This window comes from Salmo trutta, chromosome 3, assembly GCF_901001165.1.
Source record: "Salmo trutta chromosome 3, fSalTru1.1, whole genome shotgun sequence".
In the NCBI taxonomy this organism is placed as follows: Eukaryota; Metazoa; Chordata; class Actinopteri; order Salmoniformes; family Salmonidae; genus Salmo; species Salmo trutta.
Genome location: NC_042959.1, coordinates 1,002,278 through 1,026,003, shown reverse-complemented (window position 1 = coordinate 1,026,003; position 23,726 = coordinate 1,002,278). Strand labels below are relative to the sequence as shown.

Sequence of the window (23,726 nt, the reverse complement as noted above, 5' to 3'; positions counted from 1 at the left end):
TAAATTAAAACGTTGCTACAAATTTGAGGTGATGAAGAATGTTTCAGCCCTACCAGAGTTATTCTTATAATATAACAATATAATGCTTATCTTTATAAAAAAAATATTCTGATAGGAAATTAATGAATTAACCTCCTTCTGTACTTCTATATGTGTATAGCAGACGCAGTAGCCATCTGACAAGAATAAAGAAATTCCTGTTGGTGTGGTAGCATGACACCGGCATCTCTCTCTCTCTCCGAGGCTAGGCCTTCTCTTCCTGTTGGTGTGGTAGCATGACACCGGCATCTCTCTCTCTCTCCGAGGCTAGGCCTTCTCTTCCTGTTGGTGTGGTAGCATGACACCGGCATCTCTCTCTCTCTCCGAGGCTAGGCCTTCTCTTCCTGTTGGTGTGGTAGCATGACACCGGCATCTCTCTATCTCTCCGAGGCTAGGCCTTCTCTTCCTGTTGGTGTGGTAGCATGACACCGGCATCTCTCTCTCTCTCCGAGGCTAGGCCTTCTCTTCCTGTTGGTGTGGTAGCATGACACCGGCATCTCTCTCTCTCTCCGAGGCTAGGCCTTCTCTTCCTGTTGGTGTGGTAGCATGACACCGGCATCTCTCTCTCTCTCCGAGGCTAGGCCTTCTCTTCCTTTATATAGTATTTTAAACTATTAATACAGTGGACACCTATAACCTACAGGTCTATGCATTTAGTGCTCAATTCTCTGGCAGATGAACCGGACAATTATTGTTTAAGGAAAGTAGGTGACGGCGAAGGGTGGAGAACGTGTAGAAACCAATAAAACAATATAAAGGTGTGGTACACATAGAAATACAAGGCTGTTATAATGACGTGTTATAGACTGTTATAATGACGTGTTATAGACTGTTATAATGACATGTTATAGACTGTTATAATGACATGTTATAGACTGTTATAATGACATGTTATAGACTGTTATAATGACGTGTTATAGACTGTTATAATGACGTGTTATAGACTGTTATAATGACATGTTATAGACTGTTATAATGACATGTTATAGACTGTTATAATGACGTGTTATAGACTGTTATAATGACGTGTTATAGACTGTTATAATGACATGTTATAGACTGTTATAATGACATGTTATAGACTGTTATAATGACGTGTTATAGACTGTTATAATGACGTGTTATAGACTGTTATAATGACATGTTATAGACTGTTATAATGACATGCTATAGACTGTTATAATGACATGTTATAGGTTGTTATAATGACATGTTATAGGTTGTTATAATGACATGTTATAGACTGTTATAATGTCATGCTATAGACTGTTATAATGGCATGTTATAGTCTGTTATGACATGTTATATACGCTGTTATAATGACATGTTATAGGTTGTTATAACGACATGTTATAGACTGTTATAATGACATGTTATAGGCTGTAATGACATGTTATAGGCTGACATGTCATATGTTATAGGCTGTTATAATGGCATGTCATATGTTATAGGCTGTTATAATGGCATGACGTGTGTTATAGGCTATTATAATGACATGTTATAGGCTGTTTTAATGACATTTTATAGGTTGTTTTAATGACATGTCATATGTTATAGGCTGTTATAATGACATGTTATAGGCAGTTATGACATGTTATAGGTTATAATGACATGTTATAGGCTGTTATAATGACATGTTATAGGCTGAAATGACATGTTATAGGCTGCCATGTCATATGTTATATGCTGTTATAATGGCATGTCATATGTAATAGGCTGTTATAATGACATGTTGTAGTCTGTTATGACATGTTATAGACTGTTATAATGACATGTTATAGGTTGTTATAATGACATGTTTTAGACTGTTATAATGACATGTTATAGGCTGTTATAATGACATGTTATATGTTATAGGCTGTTATAATGACATGTCAAATGTTATAGGCTGTTATAATGACATGTTATAGTCTGTTATGACATGTTATTTACGCTGTTATAATGACATGTTATAGGCTATTATAATGACATGTTATATGTTATAGGCTGTTATAATGACATGGCATATGTTATAGGCTGTTTTAATGACATGTAATATGTTATAGGCTGTGTTAATGACATGTCATATGTTATAGGCCGTTTTAATGACGTCATATGTTATAGGCTGTTATAATGACATGACGTGTGTTATAGGCTGTTATAATGACATTTACATTTACATTTTAGTCATTTAGCAGACGCTCTTATCCAGAGCGACTTACAGTAGTGAATGCATACATTTCATACAAATCATACATTTTGGCTGTTTTAATGACATTTTATAGGTTGTTTTAATGACATGTCATATGTTATAGGCTGTTATAATGACATGTTATAGGCATTTATGACATGGTATAGGCTGTTATAACGACATTTTATAGGCTGTTATAATGACATGTCATATGTTATAGGCTTTTATAATGACATGTCAAATCTTATAGGCTGTTATAATGACATGTAAATGTGTCTCATTTGGCCATTTTCCCTGGTTTAATGACGGTGCTGACTGCATGGGTGGTCGCCCTAAAGGCTTAGGCATATGGATGGCCGTTTTTTAAAATCTTCCCAGTCACTTGTCCGGGCGCCAAATGTTCCTAACGTTAACCCTGATATATAATATACACTGAATATACAAAACATTATGAACACCTGCTCTTTCTATGACATAGACTGACCAGGTGAATCCAGGTGAAAGCTATGATCCCTTATTGATGTCACTTGTTAAATCCACTTCAATCAGTGTAGATGAAAGGGGAGGAGACAGGTAAAAGAAGGATTTTTAAGCCTTGAGACAATTGAGACATGGATTGTGTATGTGTGCCATTCAGAGGGTGAATGGGTAAGACAATAGATCGACGTGCCTTTGAACAGGGTAAGGTCGTTCTTAATGTTTTGTACACTCAGTGTATATATTTTACCCACCACCTGGATCCGGTCCAATGTAGAAACATTTGATAAATTTGTAACTCCACTTATGGTAAAATGGCTCTTGAATGTTTTGGTAGCTACTGGAGAGCTCTTCTTTGTTTACACCCATTGAACATTGTTCACACCCTCTTAATCCTTAGCCCCACCCATCTCTTTAAGGATTCACAAGTGAGGCCATTTGCTAAATAGAGTGAGTAAGGCAGTGTAGTAAACAACCAAAGATTTCAAGACTAAAAGTGGTGAAAGTAGTAGAATAAAGTAGTAGTAAAAACACACTTTATCTCATCCTTGGCCTGTATCCTAATTTGACTTTGGTGCAGGTCATGTTGTTCTTCACATTACCGTCTCTGGTAAACACACACGATATCAAATACAATCTATGTTTATTTGACACATGCACAGGATACAGAAGGTGTAAACAGTCTTTTGTTTAGACATGTAGCTAGCTAGCTAAACAACTAAATATAATCCCAACTTTAATGCCACATTCAAAACAACCGGGAACAAAATATATATATATTTTTTAATCAACTCTGACTGGGAAACATCGATTTGAACCGTCATCCACAGAGGGTTCTACATGGAACCCAAAAGGGTTCTACCTCGAACCTTAAAGGGGTTCTACCTGGAACCTTAAAGGGGTTCTACCTGGAACCAAAACGGGTTCTACCTGGAACCTTAAAGGGGTTCTACATGGAACCCAAAATGGTTCTACCTGGAACCAAAATGGGTTCTACATGGAACCTAAAAGGGTTCTACCTGGAACCTTAAAAGGGTTCTACCTGGAACCAAAAAGGGCTCTACCTGGAACCTTAAAGGGGTTCTACATGGAACCCAAAAGGGTTCTACCTGGAACCAAAAAGGGTTCTACCTGGAACCAAAAAGGGTTCTACCTGGAACCTTAAAGGGGTTCTACCTGGAACCAAAAAGGGTTCTACCTGGAACCAAAAAGGGGTTCTCCCTGTAACCAAAAAGGGTTCTACCTGGAACCAAAAAGGGTTCTACCTGGAACCAAAAAGGGTTCTACCTGGAACCTTAAAGGGGTTCTACCTGGAACCTTAAAGGGGTTCTACCTGGAACCTTAAAGGGGTTCTACCTGGAACCAAAAAGGGTTCTACCTGGAACCAAAAGGGGTTCTACCTGGAACCAAAAAGGGTTCTACCTGGAACCAAAAAGGGGTTCTACCCGGAACCTTAAAGGGGTTCTACCTGGAACCTTAAAGGGGTTCTACCTGGAACCAAAAAGGGCTCTACCTGGAACCTTAAAGGGGTTCTACATGGAACCCAAAAGGGTTCTACCTGGAAGCAAAAAGGGTTCTACCTGGAACCAAAAAGGGTTCTACCTGGAACCTTAAAGGGGTTCTACCTGGAACCAAAAAGGGTTCTACCTGGAACCAAAAAGGGGTTCTCCCTGTAACCAAAAAGGGTTCTACCTGGAACCAAAAAGGGTTCTACCTGGAACCTTAAAGGGGTTCTACCTGGAACCTTAAAGGGGTTCTACCTGGAACCAAAAAGGGTTCTACCTGGAACCAAAAAGGGTTCCACCTGGAACCAAAAAGGGTTCTACCTGGAACTTAAAAGGGTTCTACCTGGAACCTTAAAGGGGTTCTACCTGGAACCAAAAAGGGTTCTACCTGGAACTTAAAAGGGTTTTACCTGGAACCTTAAAGGGGTTCTACCTGGAACCAAAAAGGGTTCTACCTGGAACCTTAAAGGGGTTCTCTTATGGGGACAGCGGAAGAACCTTTTTTTGTAAGAGTGTACTTTGAAAAACAGTGCTGTTTGCTTAGAACCGCTCAAAATTTGAGAAAAATGTGTTCAGCTTCTACAGACTTTTCAGCAGTGCTTTCCAAATGGTAAGCCTACATTTTTATCGCAATTGTGTTCTGAAATTTGTGAAAGGCAAACTGACAGTCTCAACCAAAGATAGAAATCCAATCCAAAGATGGCAGTTCCAATTGCTAGTGTACCGATGAGTTTAACTGCCAGGGTAAAAGGCTTCAAATCATTCTATGATGAGAGATGAGTAAAGATACCGTGTGGAACCTGTAGCAGGAACCCAGGTGTGGAGCTATAGTGGAACCTGTAGCAGGAACCCAGGTGTGGAGCTATAGTGGAACCTGTAGCAGGAACCCAGGTGTGGAGCTATAGTGGAACCTGTAGCAGGAAACCAGGTGTGGAGCTATAGTGGAACCTGTAGCAGGAACTCAGGTGTGGAGCTATAGTGGAACCTGTAGCAGGAAACCAGGTGTGGAGCTATAGTGGAACCTATAGCAGGAACCCAGGTGTGGAGCTATAGTGGAACCTGTAGCAGGAACTCAGGTGTGGAGTTATAGTGGAACCTGTAGCAGGAACCCAGGTGTGGAGCTATAGTGGAACCTGTAGCAGGAACCCAGGTGTGGAGCTATAGTGGAACCTGTAGCAGGAAACCAGGTGTGGAGCTATAGTGGAACCTGTAGCAGGAACTCAGGTGTGGAGCTATAGTGGAACCTGTAGCAGGAAACCAGGTGTGGAGCTATAGTGGAACCTGTAGCAGGAACCCAGGTGTGGAGCTATAGTGGAACCTGTAGCAGGAACCCAGGTGTGGAGCTATAGTGGAACCTGTAGCAGGAACTCAGGTGTGGAGTTATAGTGGAACCTGTAGCAGGAACCCAGGTGTGGAGCTATAGTGGAACCTGTAGCAGGAACCCAGGTGTGGAGCTATAGTGGAACCTGTAGCAGGAACTCAGGTGTGGAGCTATAGCAGGAACTCAGGTGTGGAGCTATAGTGGAACCTGTAGCAGGAACTTAGGTGTGGAGCTATAGTGGAACCTGTAGCAGGAACTCAGGTGTGGAGCTATAGCAGGAACTCAGGTGTGGAGCTATAGTGGAACCTGTAGCAGGAACTCAGGTGTGGAGCTATAGTGGAACCCAGGTGTGGAGCTATAGTGGAACCTGTAGCAGGAACCCAGGTGTGGAGCTATAGTGGAACCTGTAGCAGGAACCCAGGTGTGGAGCTATAGTGGAACCTGTAGCAGGAACTCAGGTGTGGAGCTATAGTGGAACCTGTAGCAGGAACTCAGGTGTGGAGCTATAGCAGGAACTCAGGTGTGGAGCTATAGTGGAACCTGTAGCAGGAACCCAGGTGTGGAGCTATAGTGGATCCTGTAGCAGGAACTCAGGTGTGGAGCTATAGTGGAACCTGTAGCAGGAAACCAGGTGTGGAGCTATAGTGGAACCTGTAGCAGGAACCCAGGTGTGGAGCTATAGTGGAACCTGTAGCAGGAACTCAGGTGTGGAGTTATAGTGGAACCTGTAGCAGGAACCCAGGTGTGGAGCTATAGTGGAACCTGTAGCAGGAACCCAGGTGTGGAGCTATAGTGGAACCTGTAGCAGGAACTCAGGTGTGGAGTTATAGTGGAACCTGTAGCAGGAACCCAGGTGTGGAGCTATAGTGGAACCTGTAGCAGGAACTCAGGTGTGGAGCTATAGTGGAACCTGTAGCAGGAAACCAGGTGTGGAGCTATAGCAGGAACTCAGGTGTGGAGCTATAGTGGAACCTGTAGCAGGAACCCAGGTGTGGAGCTATAGTGGAACCTGTAGCAGGAACCCAGGTGTGGAGCTATAGTGGAACCTGTAGCAGGAACCCAGGTGAGGAGCTATAGTGGAACCTGTAGCAGGAACTCAGGTGTGGAGCTATAGTGGAACCTGTAGCAGGAACCCAGGTGTGAACCTGTAGCAGGAACTCAGGTGTGGAGCTATAGTGGAACCTGTAGCAGAAACCCAGGTGTGGAGCTATAGTGGAACCCTGGTGTGGAGCTATAGTGGAACCCTGGTGTGGAGCTATAGTGGAACCTGTAGCAGGAACCCAGGTGTGGAGCTATAGTGGAACCCAGGTGTGGAGCTATAGTGGAACCTGTAGCAGGAACCCAGGTGTGGAGCTATAGTGGAACCTGTAGCAGGAACCCAGGTGTGGAGCTATAGTGGAACCTGTAGCAGGAACTCAGGTGTGGAGCTATAGTGGAACCTGTAGCAGGAACCCAGGTGAGGAGCTATAGTGGAACCTGTAGCAGGAACTCAGGTGTGGAGCTATAGTGGAACCTGTAGCAGGAACCCAGGTGTGGAGCTATAGTGGAACCTGTAGCAGGAACTCAGGTGTGGAGCTATAGTGGAACCCAGGTGTGGAGCTATAGCAGGAACTCAGGTGTGGAGCTATAGTGGAACCTGTAGCAGGAACCCAGGTGTGGAGCTATAGTGGAACCTGTAGCAGGAACTCAGGTGTGGAGCTATAGCAGGAACTCAGGTGAGGAGCTATAGTGGAACCTGTAGCAGGAACTCAGGTGTGGAGCTATAGTGGAACCTGTAGCAGGAACTCAGGTGAGGAGCTATAGTGGAACCTGTAGCAGGAACTCAGGTGTGGAGCTATAGTGGAACCTGTAGCAGGAACTCAGATGAGAGATGAGTAAAGATGCCGTGTGGAACTATAGCGGACCTCTGTGTGGTACAGTTTGTCAGAGAAACAACTAGACCAGCGCAAAACAGACAGGCATGGTGTTTACCTCTCAGGACTCTGGGCTTCTGGGAAATATTCGAAAGTCTTCCCAGGTCCCATAACTCATCCGGTCCCTGAGTTAGGACTAGAAAGGAATCCCCTTCATTTAGTTTTAGAGCCGTTAAAATATTTACATATTTTACCAAGTTCGCTAAGTATACACAGTCGGGACTATTTGCTGGTTAACTCACAGGGTGTATGTGAGGCTGAGGTGGCCCTGATAGACGGTTTTAAAATACTTTGATAAAGCTGAATTTTTTGTTTCAGATGAAACCTTTCAAGTGGCAATATGTACATGTCTGGGCGACCCAATCCAATACACATAGAAATGTGAGTTATAGATCTGTCATTCTAATTGAAAGCCAGTCTAAGAAGCGGTAGATCTGTTCTATGTGCTTTATTTCTATGCTTCCCGTTCTTTTCCTTTTGTACACCAGACTCAAACAACTGAAAATACAATGATTGAGGTTATGGAAAATATATTTCACTGGTGTAGACGGTGTAATGATTCTTAGTGGTTTAGATAGTAGTGATTCTCAGTGGTTTAGATGGTAGTGATTCTCAGTGGTGTAGACGGTGTAATGATTCTCAGTGGTTTAGATAGTAGTGATTCTCAGTGGTTTAGATGGTATAATGATTCTCAGTGGTGTAGACGGTGTAATGATTCTCAGTGGTTTAGATGGTACAATGATTCTCAGTGGTTTAGATGGTAGTGATTCTCAGTGGTTTAGATGGTACAATGATTCTCAGTGGTTTAGATAGTAGTGATTCTCAGTGGTTTAGATGGTACAGTGATTCTCAGTGGTTTAGATGGTACAATGATTCTCAGTGGTGTAGATGGTATAATGATTCTCTGTTATGCTGGTCAAACACATTGATCTGCTGGTCAAACACATTGATCTGCTGGTCAAACACATTGATCTGCTGATCAAACACATTGATCTGCTGGTCAAACACATTGATCTGCTGGTCAAACACATTGATCTGCTGGTCAAACACATTGATCTGCTGATCAAACACATTGATCTGCTGGTCAAACACATTGATCTGCTGGTCAAAGACATTGATCTGCTGATCAAACACATTGATCTGCTGGTCAAACACATTGATCTGCTGGTCAAAGACATCGATCTGCTGGTCAAACACATCGATCTGCTGGTCAAACACATCGATCTGCTGGTCAAACACATCGATCTGCTGATCAAACACATCGATCTGCTGGTCAAACACATTGATCTGCTGATCAAACACATTGACCTGCTGGTCAAACACATTGACCTGCTGATCAAACACATTGATCTGCTGGTCAAACACATTGATCTGCTGATCAAACACATTGATCTGCTGGTCAAACACATTGATCTGCTGGTCAAACACATTGATCTGCTGGTCAAACACATTGATCTGCTGGTCAAACACATTGATCTGTTGATCAAACACGTTGATCTGCTGGTCAAACACATTGATCTGCTGATCAAACACATTGATCTGCTGGTCAAACACATTGATCTGCTGGTCAAACACATTGATCTGCTGATCAAACACATTGATCTGCTGATCAAACACATTGATCTGCTGATCAAACACATTGATCTGCTGGTCAAACACATCGATCTGCTGCCTACAGTGAGTTATAGATCTGGACCACTATATAGATTCCATTCATCTGCTGCCTGCAGTCCAAGTGTTTGTCCCAAATGGCACCTTATTCCCTATGGGCCCTGGCCAATAGTAGTGCACTATATAGGGAATAGGCTGCCATCTTCTATCTTATGATGTCAGGTTATACTACGCTCAGCCAAACAGCAGAGAGCTGGGCCATGAGGGCAGACTATTCAGATACCCCAGAGGTTGGGCGAACACACACACACACACACACACACACACACACACACACACACACACACACACACACACACACACACACACACACACACACACACACACACACACACACACACACACACACACTGAAACACACCCACCCTGACAGAGTGGTGTTGTCAGGCTGTTGTGTTCTATTGTTCTGTCCTGTTGTTCTGTCCTGTTGTGTTCTATTGTTCTGTCCAGTTGTGTTCTATTGTTCTGTCCTGTTGTGTTCTATTGTTCTGTCCTGTTGTGTTCTCTTGTTCTGTCCTGTTGTGTTCTATTGTTCTGTCCTGTTGTGTTCTATTGTTCTGTCCTGTTGTGTTCTATTGTTCTGTCCTGTTGTGTTCTATTGTTCTGTCCTGTTGTGTTCTGTTGTTCTGTCCTGTTGTGTTCTGTTGTTCTGTCCTGTTGTGTTCTATTGTTCTGTCCTGTTGTGTTCTATTGTTCTGTCCTGTTGTGTTCTATTGTTCTGTCCAGCTGTGTTCTATTGTTCTGTCCTGTCCTGTTGTGTTCAATTGTTCTGTCCTGTTGTTCTGTCCTGTTGTGTTCTATTGTTCTGTCCTGTTGTGTTCTATTGTTCTGTCCTGTTGTGTTCTATTCTTCTGTCCTGTTGTGTTCTATTGTTCTGTCCTGTTGTGTTCTATTGTTCTGTCCTGTTGTGTTCTATTGTTCTGTGCTGTTGTGTTCTATTGTTCTGTCCAGTTGTGTTCTATTGTTCTGTCCTGTTGTGTTCTCTTGTTCTGTCCAGTTGTGTTCTCTTGTTCTGTCCTGTTGTGTTCTATTGTTCTGTCCTGTTGTGTTCTATTGTTCTGTCCTGTTGTGTTCTATTTGTCTGTCCTGTTGGGTTCTATTGTTCTGTCCTGTTGTTCTGTCCTGTTGTGTTCTATTGTTCTGTGCTGTTGTGTTCTATTGTTCTGTCCTGTTGTGTTCTATTGTTCTGTCCAGTTGTGTTCTATTGTTCTGTCCTGTTGTGTTCTCTTGTTCTGTCCTGTTGTGTTCAATTGTTCTGTCCTGTTGTTCTGTCCTGTTGTGTTCTATTGTTCTGTCCTGTCCTGTTGTGTTCAATTGTTCTGTCCTGTTGTTCTGTCCTGTTGTGTTCTACTGTTCTGTCCTGTTGTGTTCTATTGTTCTGTCCTGTTGTGTTCTATTGTTCTGTCCTGTTGTGTTCTATTGTTCTGTCCTGTTGTGTTCTATTGTTCTGTCCTGTTGTGTTCTATTGTTCTGTCATGCTGTGTTCTATTGTTCTGTCCTGTTGGGTTCTATTGTTATGTCCTGTTGGGTTCTATTGTTCTGTCCTGTTGGGTTCTATTGTTCTGTCCTGTTGGGTTCTATTGTTCTGTCCTGTTGTGTTCTATTGTTCTGTCCTGTTGTGTTCTATTGTTCTGTCCTGTTGTGTTCTATTCTTCTGTCCTGTTGTGTTCTATTCTTCTGTCCTGTTGTGTTCTATTGTTCTGTCCTGTTGTGTTCTATTGTTCTGTCCTGTTGTGTTCTATTGTTTCTCCTGTTGTGTTCTATTGTTCTGTCCAGTTGTGTTCTATTGTTCTGTCCTGTTGTGTTCTCTTGTTCTGTCCAGTTGTGTTCTATTGTTCTGTCCTGTTGTGTTCTATTGTTCTGTCCTGTTGTGTTCTATTTGTCTGTCCTGTTGGGTTCTATTGTTCTGTCCTGTTGTTCTGTCCTGTTGTGTTCTATTGTTCTGTCCTGTTGTGTTCTATTGTTCAGTCCTGTTGTGTTCTATTGTTCTGTCCTGTTGTGTTCTATTGTTCTGTCCTGTTGTGTTCTATTGTTCTGTCCTGTTGTGTTCTATTGTTCTGTCCTGTTGTGTTCTATTGTTCTGTCCTGTTGTGTTCTATTGTTCTGTCCTGTCCTGTTGTGTTCAATTATTCTGTCCTGTTGTTCTGTCCTGTTGTGTTCTATTGTTCTGTCCTGTTGTGTTCTATTGTTCTGTCCTGTTGTGTTCTATTGTTCTGTCCTGTCCTGTTGTGTTCAATTGTTCTGTTCTATTGTTCTGTCCTGTTGTTCTGTCCTGTTGTGTTCTATTGTTCTGTCCTGTTGTGTTCAATTGTTCTGTCCTGTGGTTCTGTCCTGTTGTGTTCTATTGTTCTGTCCTGTTGTGTTCTATTGTTCTGTCCTGTTGTTCTGTCCTGTTGTTCTGTCCTGTTGTGTTCTATTGTTCTGTCCTGTTGTGTTCTATTGTTCTGTCCTGTTGTTCTGTCCTGTTGTGTTCTATTGTTCTGTCCTGTTGTGTTCTATTGTTCTGTCCTGTTGTGTTCTATTGTTCTGTCCAGTTGTTCTGTCCTGTTGTGTTCTATTGTTCTGTCCTGTTGGGTTCTATTGTTCTGTCCTGTTGTGTTCTATTGTTCTGTCCTGTTGTGTTCTATTGTTCTGTCCTGTTGTGTTCTCTTGTTCTGTCCTGTTGTGTTCTATTGTTCTGTCCTGTTGTGTTCTATTGTTCTGTCCTGTTGTGTTCTATTGTTCTGTCCTGTTGTGTTCTATTGTTCTGTCCTGTTGTGTTCTATTGTTCTGTCCTGTTGTGTTGTGTTCTATTGTTCTGTCTAGTTGGAGTTGCACACTTGCCAGAGTCTTCAGGGTGTCAATAACCAGTGGCGATTTTAGCATGTAAATATTGGTGGGGCAAAAAAAGTGGGATGCATGCCAACACAGCCACTACACATAAAAACATAGCTGATATGGCTGACTTGCTTAAACAAATGTGGTTTCTACTGACAATTGAGATGTACCAACTATGGCATAAGGGGACGACGAGCGGATAAGAGGCTTCAATTAAGACATTAATGAACGAGCGACGACGGACGTAGTCAATATAACTATTTGTTCAGCACTTCTGAAATATACAGCGACAGAATTCAGATCATGGGCCATTCTTACAGTGTTTTCCCTGTACACCAAGTCAGACTGTTGTGGAGTTGTAGACTAGTCTAGGGAGGATCATTGTATTGTATTGTTGTAGACTAGTCTAGGGAGGATCATTGTATTGTATTGTAGACTAGTCTAGGGAGGATCATTGTGTTGTAGACTAGTCTAGGGAGGATCATTGTATTGTTGTAGACTAGTCTAGGGAGGATCATTGTATTGTATTGTTGTAGACTAGTCTAGGGAGGATCATTGTATTGTTGTAGACTAGTCTAGGGAGGATCATTGTATTGTAGACTAGTCTAGGGAGGATCATTGTATTGTAGACTAGTCTAGGGAGGATCATTGTATTGTTGTAGACTAGTCTAGGGAGGATCATTGTATTGTTGTAGACTAGTCTAGGGAGGATCATTGTATTGTATTGTTGTAGACTAGTCTAGGGAGGATCATTGTATTGTTGTAGACTAGTCTAGGGAGGATCATTGTATTGTATTGTTGTAGACTAGTCTAGGGAGGATCATTGTATTGTATTGTTGTAGACTAGTCTAGGGAGGATCATTGTATTGTATTGTTGTAGACTAGTCTAGGGAGGATCATTGTATTGTAGACTAGTCTAGGGAGGATCATTGTATTGTAGTAGACTAGTCTAGGGAGGATCATTGTATTGTTGTAGACTAGTCTAGAGAAGATCATTGTATTGTTGTAGACTAGTCTAGGGAGGATCATTGTATTGTATTGTTGTAGACTAGTCTAGGGAAGATCATTGTATTGTAGACTAGTCTAGGGAGGATCATTGTATTGTTGTAGACTAGTCTAGGGAGGACCATTGTATTGTCCCTAAACAAGATCTCTCCACTGCCTATCACCTAGACAACCAGGTGAGGGGAGTTCCTTACTGAGACCTAGACAACCAGGTGAGGGGAGTTCCTTACTGAGACCTAGAGAACCAGGTGAGGGGAGTTCCTTACTGAGACCTAGACAACCAGGTGAGGAGAGTTCCTTACTAAGACCTAGACAACCAGGTGAGAGGAGTTCCTTACAGAGACCTAGACAACCAGGTGAGAGGAGTTCCTTACTGAGACCTAGACAACCAGGTGAGGGGTGTTCCTTACTGAGACCTAGACAACCAGGTGAGGGGAGTTCCTTACTGAGACCTAGATAACCAGGTGAGAGGAGTTCCTTACTGAGACCTAGACAACCAGGTGAGGGGAGTTCCTTACTGAGACCTAGACAACCAGGTGAGGGGAGTTCCTTACTGAGACCTAGACAACCAGGTGAGGGGAGTTCCTTACTGAGACCTAGACAACCAGGTGAGGGGAGTTCCTTACTGAGACCTAGACAACCAGGTGAGAGGAGTTCCTTACTGAGACCTAGACAACCAGGTGAGGAGAGTTCCTTACTGAGACCTAGACAACCAGGTGAGGAGAGTTCCTTACTGAGACCTAGACAACCAGGTGAGGGGAGTTCCTTACTGAGACCTAGACAACCAGGTGAGGGGAGTTCCTTACTGAGACCTAGACAACCAGGTGAGGGGAGTTCCTTACTAATTAGTGACCTTAATTAACCAATCAAGTCCAAGGGAGGAGAGAAACACACAGACACTCGGCCCTCCGTGGAATGAGTTTGACACCTGTGACACTCTGGCTGAAATAATGTGTCCCAAATAGTGCCCTATTCCCTATATAGTGCACTACTTTAGACCAGGGCCCTATGGGCCGTAGCACCCTATTTCCTATATAGTGCACTACTTTAGACCAGAGACCTATGGGCCGTAGCACCCTATTCCCTATATAGTGCACTACTTTTGACTTGAGACCTATGGTAATCCCTATGGGCCATAGTGCAGTATAAAGGTAATAGGGGACCATTTGGGACTCAGACTCCCTGGTCTGTCATAACCAGCACCTGCCTCACAGAGCCTGGAACACTTTCCATTGGTTCAGTTCAGCTGATTGTGGACCTTTTTTTCCCACCTTTATTTAACCAGGTAGGCTGGTTGAGAACAAGTCCTTTATTTAACCAGGTAGGCCAGTTGAGAACAAGTCCTTTATTTAACCAGGTAGGCCAGTTGAGAACAAGTCCTTTATTTAACCAGGTAGGCCAGTTGAGAACAAGTCCTTTATTTAACCAGGTAGGCTAGTTGAGAACAAGTCCTTTATTTAACCAGGTAGGCTAGTTGAGAACAAGTCCTTTATTTAACCAGGTAGGCTAGTTGAGAACATGTTCTCATTTACAACTGCGACCTGGCCAAGATAAAGCAAAGCAGTGCGACACAAACAACAACACAGAGTTACACATGGAATAAACAACACAATAGAAAAGTCTATATACAGTGTGTGCAAATGAGGTAGAATAAGGGAGGTAAGGCAATAAATAGGCCGTAGTGGAGAAGTAATTACAATTTAGCAATTAAACATTGGAGTGATAGATGTGCAGAAGATGAATGTGCAAGTAGAGATACTGGGGTGCAAAGGAGCAAAATAAATACAAATAAATAACAGTATGGGGATGAGGTAGTTGAATGGGCTATTTGCAGATGGGCTATGTACAGGTGGAGTGATCTGTGAGCTGCTCTGACAGCTGATGCTTAAAGTTAGTGAGGGAGATATGAGTCTCCAGCTTCAGTGATTTTTGCAGTTCGTTCCAGTCATTGGCAGCAGAGAACTGGAAGGAAAGGCGGCCAAAGGAGGAATAGGCTTTGGGGATGACCAGTGAAATATACCTGCTGGAGCGCGTGCTACGGGTGGGTGCTGCTATGGTGACCAGTGAGCTGAGATAAGGCAGGGCTTTACCTAGCAAAGACTTATAGATGACCTGGAGCCAGTGGGTTTGGCGGATAATTTTAGAAAGAGAGGGTCCAGATTGCCTAGCCCAGCTGATTTGTAGGGGTCCAGATTTTTCAACTCGTTCAGAACATCAGCTATCTGGATTTGGGTGAAGGAGAAATGGGGGAGGTTTGGGCAAGTTGCTGTGGGGGGTGCAGGGCTGTTGACCGGGGTAGGGGTAGCCAGGTGAAAAGCATGGCCAGCCATAGAAAAATGCTTATTGAAATTCTCAATTATCATGGATTAGCCTCAGTGCAGTGGGCAGCTGGGAGGAGGTGCTCTTATTCTCCATGGACTTTACAGTGTCCCAGAACTTTTTGGAGTTTGTGCTACAGGATGCAAATTTCTGTTTGAAAAAGCTAGCCTTTGCTTTCCTAACTGCCTGTGTATTTTGGTTCCTAACTTCCCTGAAAAGTTGCATATTGCGGGGGCTGTTCGATGATAATGCAGAACGCCACAGGATGTTTTTGTGCTGGTCAAGGGCAGTCAGGTCTGGAGTGAACCAAGGGCTATATCTGTTCCTGGTTCTACAGTTTTAGAACGGGGCATGATTATTTAAGATGGTGAGGAAATTACTTTCAAAGAATAACCAGGCATAGTCTACTGATGGAATGAGGTCAATATCCTTCCAGGATACCGGGCCAGGTCGATTAGAAAGGCCTGCTCGCAGAAGTGTTTTAGGCAGCGTTTGACAGTGATGAGGGGTGGTCGTTTGACCGCGGACCCATTACGGACGCAGGCAATGAGGCAGTGATCGCTGAGATCCTGGTTGAAGACAGCAGAGGTGTATTTAGAGGGCAGGTTGGTCAGGATGATATGAGGGTGACTGTGTTTACGGATTTGGGGTTGTACCTGGTAGGTTCCTTGATAATTTGTGTGAGATTGAGGGCATCTAGCTTAGATTGTAGGATGGCCGGGGTGTTAATCATATCTCAGTTTAGGTCACCTAACAGAACGAACTCTGAAGATAGATGGGGGGCAATCAATTCACATATGGGGTCCAGGGCACAGCTGGGGGCAGAGGGTGGTCTATAGCTAGCGACAACCGTGAGACTTGTTTCTGGAGATGTGGATTTTTAGAGGTAGAAGCTTGAATTGTTTGGGCACAGACCTGGATAGTAAGACAGAACTCTGCAGGCTTTGGCAGTTCTATCAGCCTTTGGCAGTTCTATCTTGTCGGAAAGTTTTATAGTTAGGGATGGACATTTCTGGATTTTTGGTGGCCTTCCTAAGCCAGGATTCAGACACGGCTAGGACATCCAGGTTGGCAGAGTGTGCTAAAGCAGTGAATAAAACAAACTTAGGGAGGAGGCTTCTGATGTTAACATGCATGAAACCAAGGCTTTTACGGTTACAGAAGTCATCAAATGAGTGCACCTGGGGAATAGGAGTGGAGCTAGGCGCTGCAGGGCCTGGATTAACCTCTACATCACCAGAGGGCCAGAGGAGGAGTAGGATAAGGGTACGGCTAAAGGCTATAAGAACCTGGGGAATGGGAGTGGTGCTGGGGACTGCAGGGCCTGGGTTAACCTCTACATCACCAGAGGAGGAGTAGGATAAGGTTAAGGCTAAAGGCTATAAGAACTGGTTGTCTAGTGCGTTGGGAACAGAGAGTAAAAGGAGCAGGTTTCTGGGTGTGGAAGAATAGATTCAAGGCATAATGTACAGACAAGGATATGGTAGGATGTGAGTACAGTGGTGGTAAACCTAGGCATTGAGTGATGATGAGAGAGGTTTTGTCTCTAGAGAAATCAATTAAACCAGGTGAGGTCACCGCATGTGGGAGGTGAAACAAAAGGGCTGGATAAGGTATATTGAGCAGGTCTGGAGGCTCTATAGTGAAATAAGACAATAATCACTAACCAAAACAGCAATGGCCAAGGCATATTTTTCTTGCTATACTTTATTTACTTTGCCACCATGGCATTTTTTGCCTTTACCTCCCTTATCTCACATCATTTGCTCACATTGTATATAGTCTTATTTTTTTCTACTGCATCATTGATTGTATGTTGTTTTACTCCATGTGTAACTCTGTGTTTTTGTATGTTGTCGAACTGCTTTGCTTTATCTTGGCCAGGTCGCAATTGTAAATGAGAACTTCTCAACTTGCCTACCTGGTTAAATAAAGGTGAAAAAAAAAAAATTTCAAAAATAAAAAATAAAAATAATATTGCCATTAGGGAGAGGCATGCGTAGCCGAGTGATAATAGGGAGAGCTCGATACACGGCGATTCAGACAGCAAGCAGGCCGGGGCTAGCAGGCTGGGGCTAGCAGGCTAGCAGAAGGGCCTTAGAGGGACGTCGCGATGGAAGGGTCTGTTGTAGCCCCCTTGGACGGTTACGTCGGTAGACCAGTTGTGATGGATCGGCAGGGCTCCATGTAGGCAGTAAAAGGGTCCAGGCCAATTGGCAAAATTTGTACAGCATGAGGCCAGTTCCAGGCTCACTGGTGCTTGCTTTGGGACAGAGACATTAGCCAGGGGGTAGCCACTCGGATAGCAGCTAGCTAGCTGCGATGATCCAGGTGAAAAGGTTCAGAGCTTGCAGTAGGAAACCGGAGAAAAAGCAGTCCGGTATGCTCTGGGTTGAATCACGCTGTGCAGACTGGCAGGAGTTGACCGGGCTAAAGGTTAGCTGATGACCGCTAGCAGTGGCTAGCTGACTACTAGCTAATAGCTAGTTAGCTGGCTAGCTTCTGTTGGGGGTTCCGGTTCTGAAGTAAAGGAAATCGCAGATCCATACCACATTGGGTGAGGCAGATTGCAGAAGAGTATGTTGAAACTGAGGTTAAAAATATAAAAAATATGTACGAAATCTATACGGAGGGGGAAAAAAAGATATATACTCGGGACACGACAAGACAAAGACATCTGTACTGCCATCTTGGATTCATGTATTCCCTATGTAGTGCACTACTTTTGACTAGAGACCTATGGTAATCCCTATGGGCCGTAGTGCACTATAAAGCTAATAGGGGACCATTTGGGACTCAGACTCCCTGGTCTGTCATAACCAGCACCTGCCTCACAGAGCCTGGAACACTTTCCATAGGTTCAGTTCAGCTGATTGTGGACCTAGGAACCCTACCGCAAGGCAGCAGGCTTTCTCTCCCTTAGTCCCCCCTTCTTACCTTCTCTCACATTTACATTACATTTACATTTACATTTAAGTCATTTCGCAGACGCTCTTTTCCAGAGCGACTTACAAATTGGTGCATTCACCTTATGATATCCAGTGGAACAACCACTTTACAATAGTGCATCTAAATCTTTTGGGGGGGGGGTTTAGAAGGATTACTTTATCCTATCCCAGGTATTCCTTAAAGAGGTGGGGTTTCAGGTGTCTCCGGAAGGTGGTGATTGACTCCGCTGTCCTGGCGTCGTGAGGGAGCTTGTTCCACCATTGGGGTGCCAGAGCAGCGAACAGTTTTGACTGGGCTGAGCGGGAACTGTGCTTCCTCAGAGGTAGGGAGGCGAGCAGGCCAGAGGTGAATGAACGCAGTGCCCTTGTTTGGGTGTAGGGCCTGATCAGAGCCTGAAGGTACGGAGGTGCCGTTCCCCTCACAGCTCCGTAGGCAAGCACCATGGACTTGTAGCGGATGCGAGCTTCAACTGGAAGCCAGTGGTGAGAGCGGAGGAGCGGGGTGACGTGAGAGAACTTGGGAAGGTTGAACACCAGACGGGCTGCGGCGTTCTGGATGAGTTGTAGGGGTTTAATGGCACAGGCAGGGAGCCCAGCCAACAGCGAGTTGCAGTAATCCAGACGGGAGATGACAAGTGCCTGGACTAGGACCTGCGCCGCTTCCTGTGTGAGGCAGGGTCGTACTCTGCGAATGTTGTAGAGCATGAACCTACAGGATCGGGTCACCGCCTTGATATTAGTGGAGAACGACAGGGTGTTGTCCAGGGTCACGCCAAGGTTCTTAGCACTCTGGGAGGAGGACACAAGGGAGTTGTCAACCGTGATGGTGAGATCATGGAACGGGCAGTCCTTCCCCGGGAGGAAGAGCAGCTCCGTCTTGCCGAGGTTCAGCTTGAGGTGGTGAGCCGTCATCCACACTGATATGTCTGCCAGACATGCAGAGATGCGATTCGCCACCTGGTTATCAGAAGGGGGAAAGGAGAAGATTAATTGTGTCGTCTGCGTAGCAATGATAGGAGAGACCATGTGAGGATATGACTGAGCCAAGTGACTTGGTGTATAGTGAGAATAGGAGAGGGCCTAGAACAGAGCCCTGGGGGACACCAGTGGTGAGAGCACGTGGTGCGGAGACAGATTCTCGCCACGCCACCTGGTAGGAGCGACCTGTCAGGTAGGACGTAATCCAAGCGTGGGCCGCGCCGGAGATGCCCAGCTCGGAGAGGGTGGAGAGGAGGATCTGATGGTTCACAGTATCAAAGGCAGCAGATAGGTCTAGAAGGATGAGAGCAGAGGAGAGAGAGTTAGCTTTAGCAGTGCGGAGAGCCTCCGTGACACAGAGAAGAGCAGTTTCAGTTGAATGCCCAGTCTTGAAACCTGACTGATTAGGATCAAGAAGGTCATTCTGAGAGAGATAGCAGGAGAGCTGGCCAAGGACGGCACGTTCAAGAGTTTTGGAGAGAAAAGAAAGAAGGGATACTGGTCTGTAGTTGTTGATATCGGAGGGATCGAGTGTAGGTTTTTTCAGAAGGGGTGCAACTCTCGCTCTCTTGAAGACGGAAGGGACGTAGCCAGCGGTCAAGGATGAGTTGATGAGCGAGGTGAGGTAGGGGAGAAGGTCTCCGGAAATGGTCTGGAGAAGAGAGGAGGGGATAGGGTCAAGTGGGCAGGTTGTTGGGCGGCCGGCCGTCACGAGACGCGAGATTTCATCTGGAGAGAGAGGGGAGAAAGAGGTCAAAGCACAGGGTAGGGCAGTGTGAGCAGGACCAGCGGTGTCGTTTGGCTTAGCAAACGAGGATCGGATGTCATCAGCCTTCTTTTCAAAATGGTTGACGAAGTCATCCGCAGAGAGAGAGGAGGGGGGGAGGAGGATTCAGGAGGGAGGAGAAGGTAGCAAAGAGCTTCCTAGGGTTAGAGGCAGATGCTTGGAATTTAGAGTGGTAGAAAGTGTGGTTAAAAGTGGCTTTAGCAGCAGAGACAGAAGAGGAAAATGTAGAGAGAAGGGCGTGAAAGGATGCTAGGTCCGCAGGGAGGCGAGTTTTCCTCCATTTCCGCTCGGCTGCCCGGAGCCCTGTTCTGTGAGCTCGCAGTGAGTCGTCGAGCCACGGCGCAGGAGGGGAGGACCGAGCCGGCCTGGAGGATAGGGGACAGAGAAAATCAAAGGATGCAGAAAGGGAGGAGAGGACGGTTGAGGAGGCAGAATCAGGAGATAGGTTGGAGAAGGTTTGAGCAGAGGGAAGAGATGATAGGATGGAAAAGGAGAGAGTAGCGGGAGAGAGAGAGCGAAGGTTGGGACGGCGCAATACCATCCGAGTAGGGGCAGAGTGAGAAGTGTTGGATGAGAGCGAGAGGGAAAAGGATACAAGGTAGTGGTCGGAGACTTGGAGGGGAGTTGCAATGAGATTAGTGGAAGAACAGCATCTAGTAAAGATGAGGTCAAGCGTATTGCCTGCCTTGTGAGTAGGGGGGGAAGGTGAGAGGGTGAGGTCAAAAGAGGAGAAGAGTGGAAAGAAGGAGGCAGAGAGGAATGAGTCAAAGGTAGATGTGGGGAGGTTAAAGTCACCCAGAACTGTGAGAGGTGAGCCATCCTCAGGGAAGGAACTTATCAAGGCATCAAGCTCATTGATGAACTCTCCAAGGGAACCTGGAGGGCGATAAATGATAAGGATGTTAAGCTTGAAAGGGCTGGTAACTGTGACAGCATGGAATTCAAATGAGGAGATAGACAGATGGGTCAGGGGAGAAAGAGAGAATGTCCACTTGGGAGAGATGAGGATTCCAGTGCCACCACCCCGCTGGCTCGATTCTCTAGGGGTATGCGAGAACACGTAGGCAGACGAGGAGAGAGCAGTAGGAGTAGCAGTGTTATCTGTGGTAATCCATGTTTCCGTCAGCCCCAGGAAGTCTAGGGACTGGAGGGTAGCATAGGCTGAGATGAACTCAGCCTTGTTGGCCGCAGACCGGCAGTTCCAGAGGCTGCCGGAGACCTGGAAGTCCACGTGGGTCGTGCGCGCTGGTACCACCAGGTTAGAGTGGCAGCGGCCACGCGGTGTGATGCGTTTGTATGGCCTGTGCAGAGGGGAGAGAACAGGGATAGACAGACACATAGTTGACAAGCTACAGAAGAGGCTACGCTAATGCAAAGGAGATTGGAATGACAAGTGGACTACACGTCTCGAATGTTCAGAAAGTTAAGCTTACGTTGCGAAAATCTTATTGACTAAAATGACGAAAATGCTAGCTAACTAACCCAACACTACACTAATCAAGTCGTTCCGTTGTAATGTAATAGTTTCTACAGTGCTGCTAGTCGGTAGAGGTTGGCTATTATACAAAAGCAACTTTGTAGCTAGCTAACATAACATAACACTAATCAAGACGTTCCTTTGTAATGTATTTAGTTTCTACAATGCTGCTCGTCGGTAATAGTTGGCTAGGTATGGAACAATGGCGTCGCGGGGGACGGAAATAGCTGGCTAGCTAACCTAGCTAACCTCGATAATTACTAAACTACACAATTATCAAGCTATGACAAGGACAGCTATGTAGCTAGCTAGCTAACACTGCACCAGTCAAATCGTTCCGTTGTAATGTATTAGTATCTACAGCGCTGCTAGTCGGTAACGGTTGGCTAGCTAGCAGTGTTGACTAGCTAGCAGCTAGCAGTGTTGACTACGTTAGGAGGACGAAAAAATAGCTAGCCTCGATAATTACTCTAAACTACACAATTATCTTTGATAGCTAAGAAAAATTGCTCAGATCAAACAAACCAAACCGTTGTAATGTAAAGAAGTGTAATATTACCTGTGGAGCGAAGCGAAGTGCGACTGCTCGCTCCGGACCCCCTCAGCAGGCTTTCTCTCCCTTAGTTCCCCCTTCTTACCTTCTCTCACCCCCTCAGCAGGCTTTCTCTCCCTTAGTCCCCCCTTCTTACCTTCTCTCACCCCCTCAGCAGGCTTTCTCTCCCTTAGTCCCCCCTTCTTACCTTCTCTCACCCCCTCAGCAGGCTTTCTCTCCCTTAGTCCCCCCTTCTTACCTTCTCTCACCCCCTCAGCAGGCTTTCTCTCCCTTAGTCCCCCCTTCTTACCTTCTCTCACCTGCTCAGCAGCTCTTTGTTGTTGATTATTGTGTTATGATCTGTTGCTGTGAAGTTTCCTCCTCAAACTGTTGGCAAAATATTAATGACATATAAATGAACTAATCCATGAATTATATCCTAATTAAGCTGCTGTATGGACAACACACTCAACCATCTCTCCCTCTCTTTCCGCAGAAGAAGTTAACAGCGGAGTGCGTGTTCAGAGAGCAGTTTGAAGAGAATTGGTACAACACGTACGCCTCTACGCTCTACAAACACACCGACACCGGACGCTTCTACTACGTAGCGCTCAACAAGGACGGCTCGCCGCGGGAGGGGGGGAGGACTAAGAAACACCAGAAACTAACGCACTTCCTGCCTCGGCCTGTGGAGATAGAGAAGATCCCCCAGGCTTACAGAGATCTGTTCCAATACAGGTGACCAGGGATGAGCCTGGGAGAGAGGGATGAGGAGGAGGAAAGGGAGGAAGAGAGGTGGATGTTTGGCACTAAGGACAGGACTCAGTACTCCCACTGACCTCGCTCCCACACCTCCAGCACCACTCCCCTATGAAGGTGTTTATGTATTGCCCCTCCAGCCAAAAGGCCCCCGTCCCATTCTTCCGAGGACCACCGACCAGAGAGATAAACGTAGCTTGTGTTCGTGGACGTTAACACTATGAGAGGACTGTTTGACCTCAGAGGGGTCAGAGCAGAGCAGTGGAGACGCTCTTCTCTCCAGCCACTGAGGAGAGAGAGAGGGGGAGGGGGTGTCCTACTACAGAAAGGTGTCTTTAGGCCCATAAGACCTCACTCTGGAGGAGAGCACAGAGTCGAGAGGAGGAGAAAATCTCTTCTCTGAACGGATACGGCGGGAGAGATGGAGGGAGAGAGACTGGACTGGCGTCAGGCCTGTACGACAGCCTCACGCAGCCTGGGATAACTGCAGGTTAAAACCCACCTGAACCATCTGAAGAAGACAAAGACTGTTCCTGATGAGAACCACTTTTATACATAATAAGATACTTAACCAGCATTCACTGCAAATACGAAAAGGGTTTGGGGTTAGTCGTCAGCAGTTCGAATAGCACCAAGGGGTCTGAGGACTAGTAATGAACAAGTGATGGAAATTTGACGAGTCATTGGGACGTCCGGTCTGAGCTGGAGAGAGAGAGAGAGAGAGAGAGAGAGAGAGAGAGAGAGAGACAGAGACAGAGACAGAGAGACAGAGAGACAGAGAGACAGAGAGACAGAGAGACAGAGAGACAGAGAACACTACTACCTTGTATGTATATGTGATGGAGACAGATTGGCCGTGAGGGAGCATCCAGGTGTAGCAGGGTTGGCAGAACTTGGCACATAAGTTATATGATCAATGTAAAGAGATGTGATAAGCTGTGATGCGTGTAAAACTTATTGACTGTGTGATAAATGTAAAACATTAATACAGTTGGTACAGTCGAGGAC

At 45.2% G+C, this 23,726-nt stretch overlaps 1 protein-coding gene across 1 annotated transcript in view; it reads left to right on the top strand.

Moving 5' to 3' along the window:
• Nucleotides 1-22,724, top strand: part of fgf16 (fibroblast growth factor 16) — a 45,379-nt gene extending 22,655 nt beyond the window's left edge. The window contains exon 3 of the mRNA XM_029720118.1: nt 22,456-22,724. Within this exon, the coding sequence (XP_029575978.1) occupies nt 22,456-22,701 (246 nt within the window). The 3' untranslated portion in view covers nt 22,702-22,724. The remainder of the gene's footprint in view (nt 1-22,455) is intronic.
• Nucleotides 22,725-23,726: the final 1,002 nt, after the last annotated feature.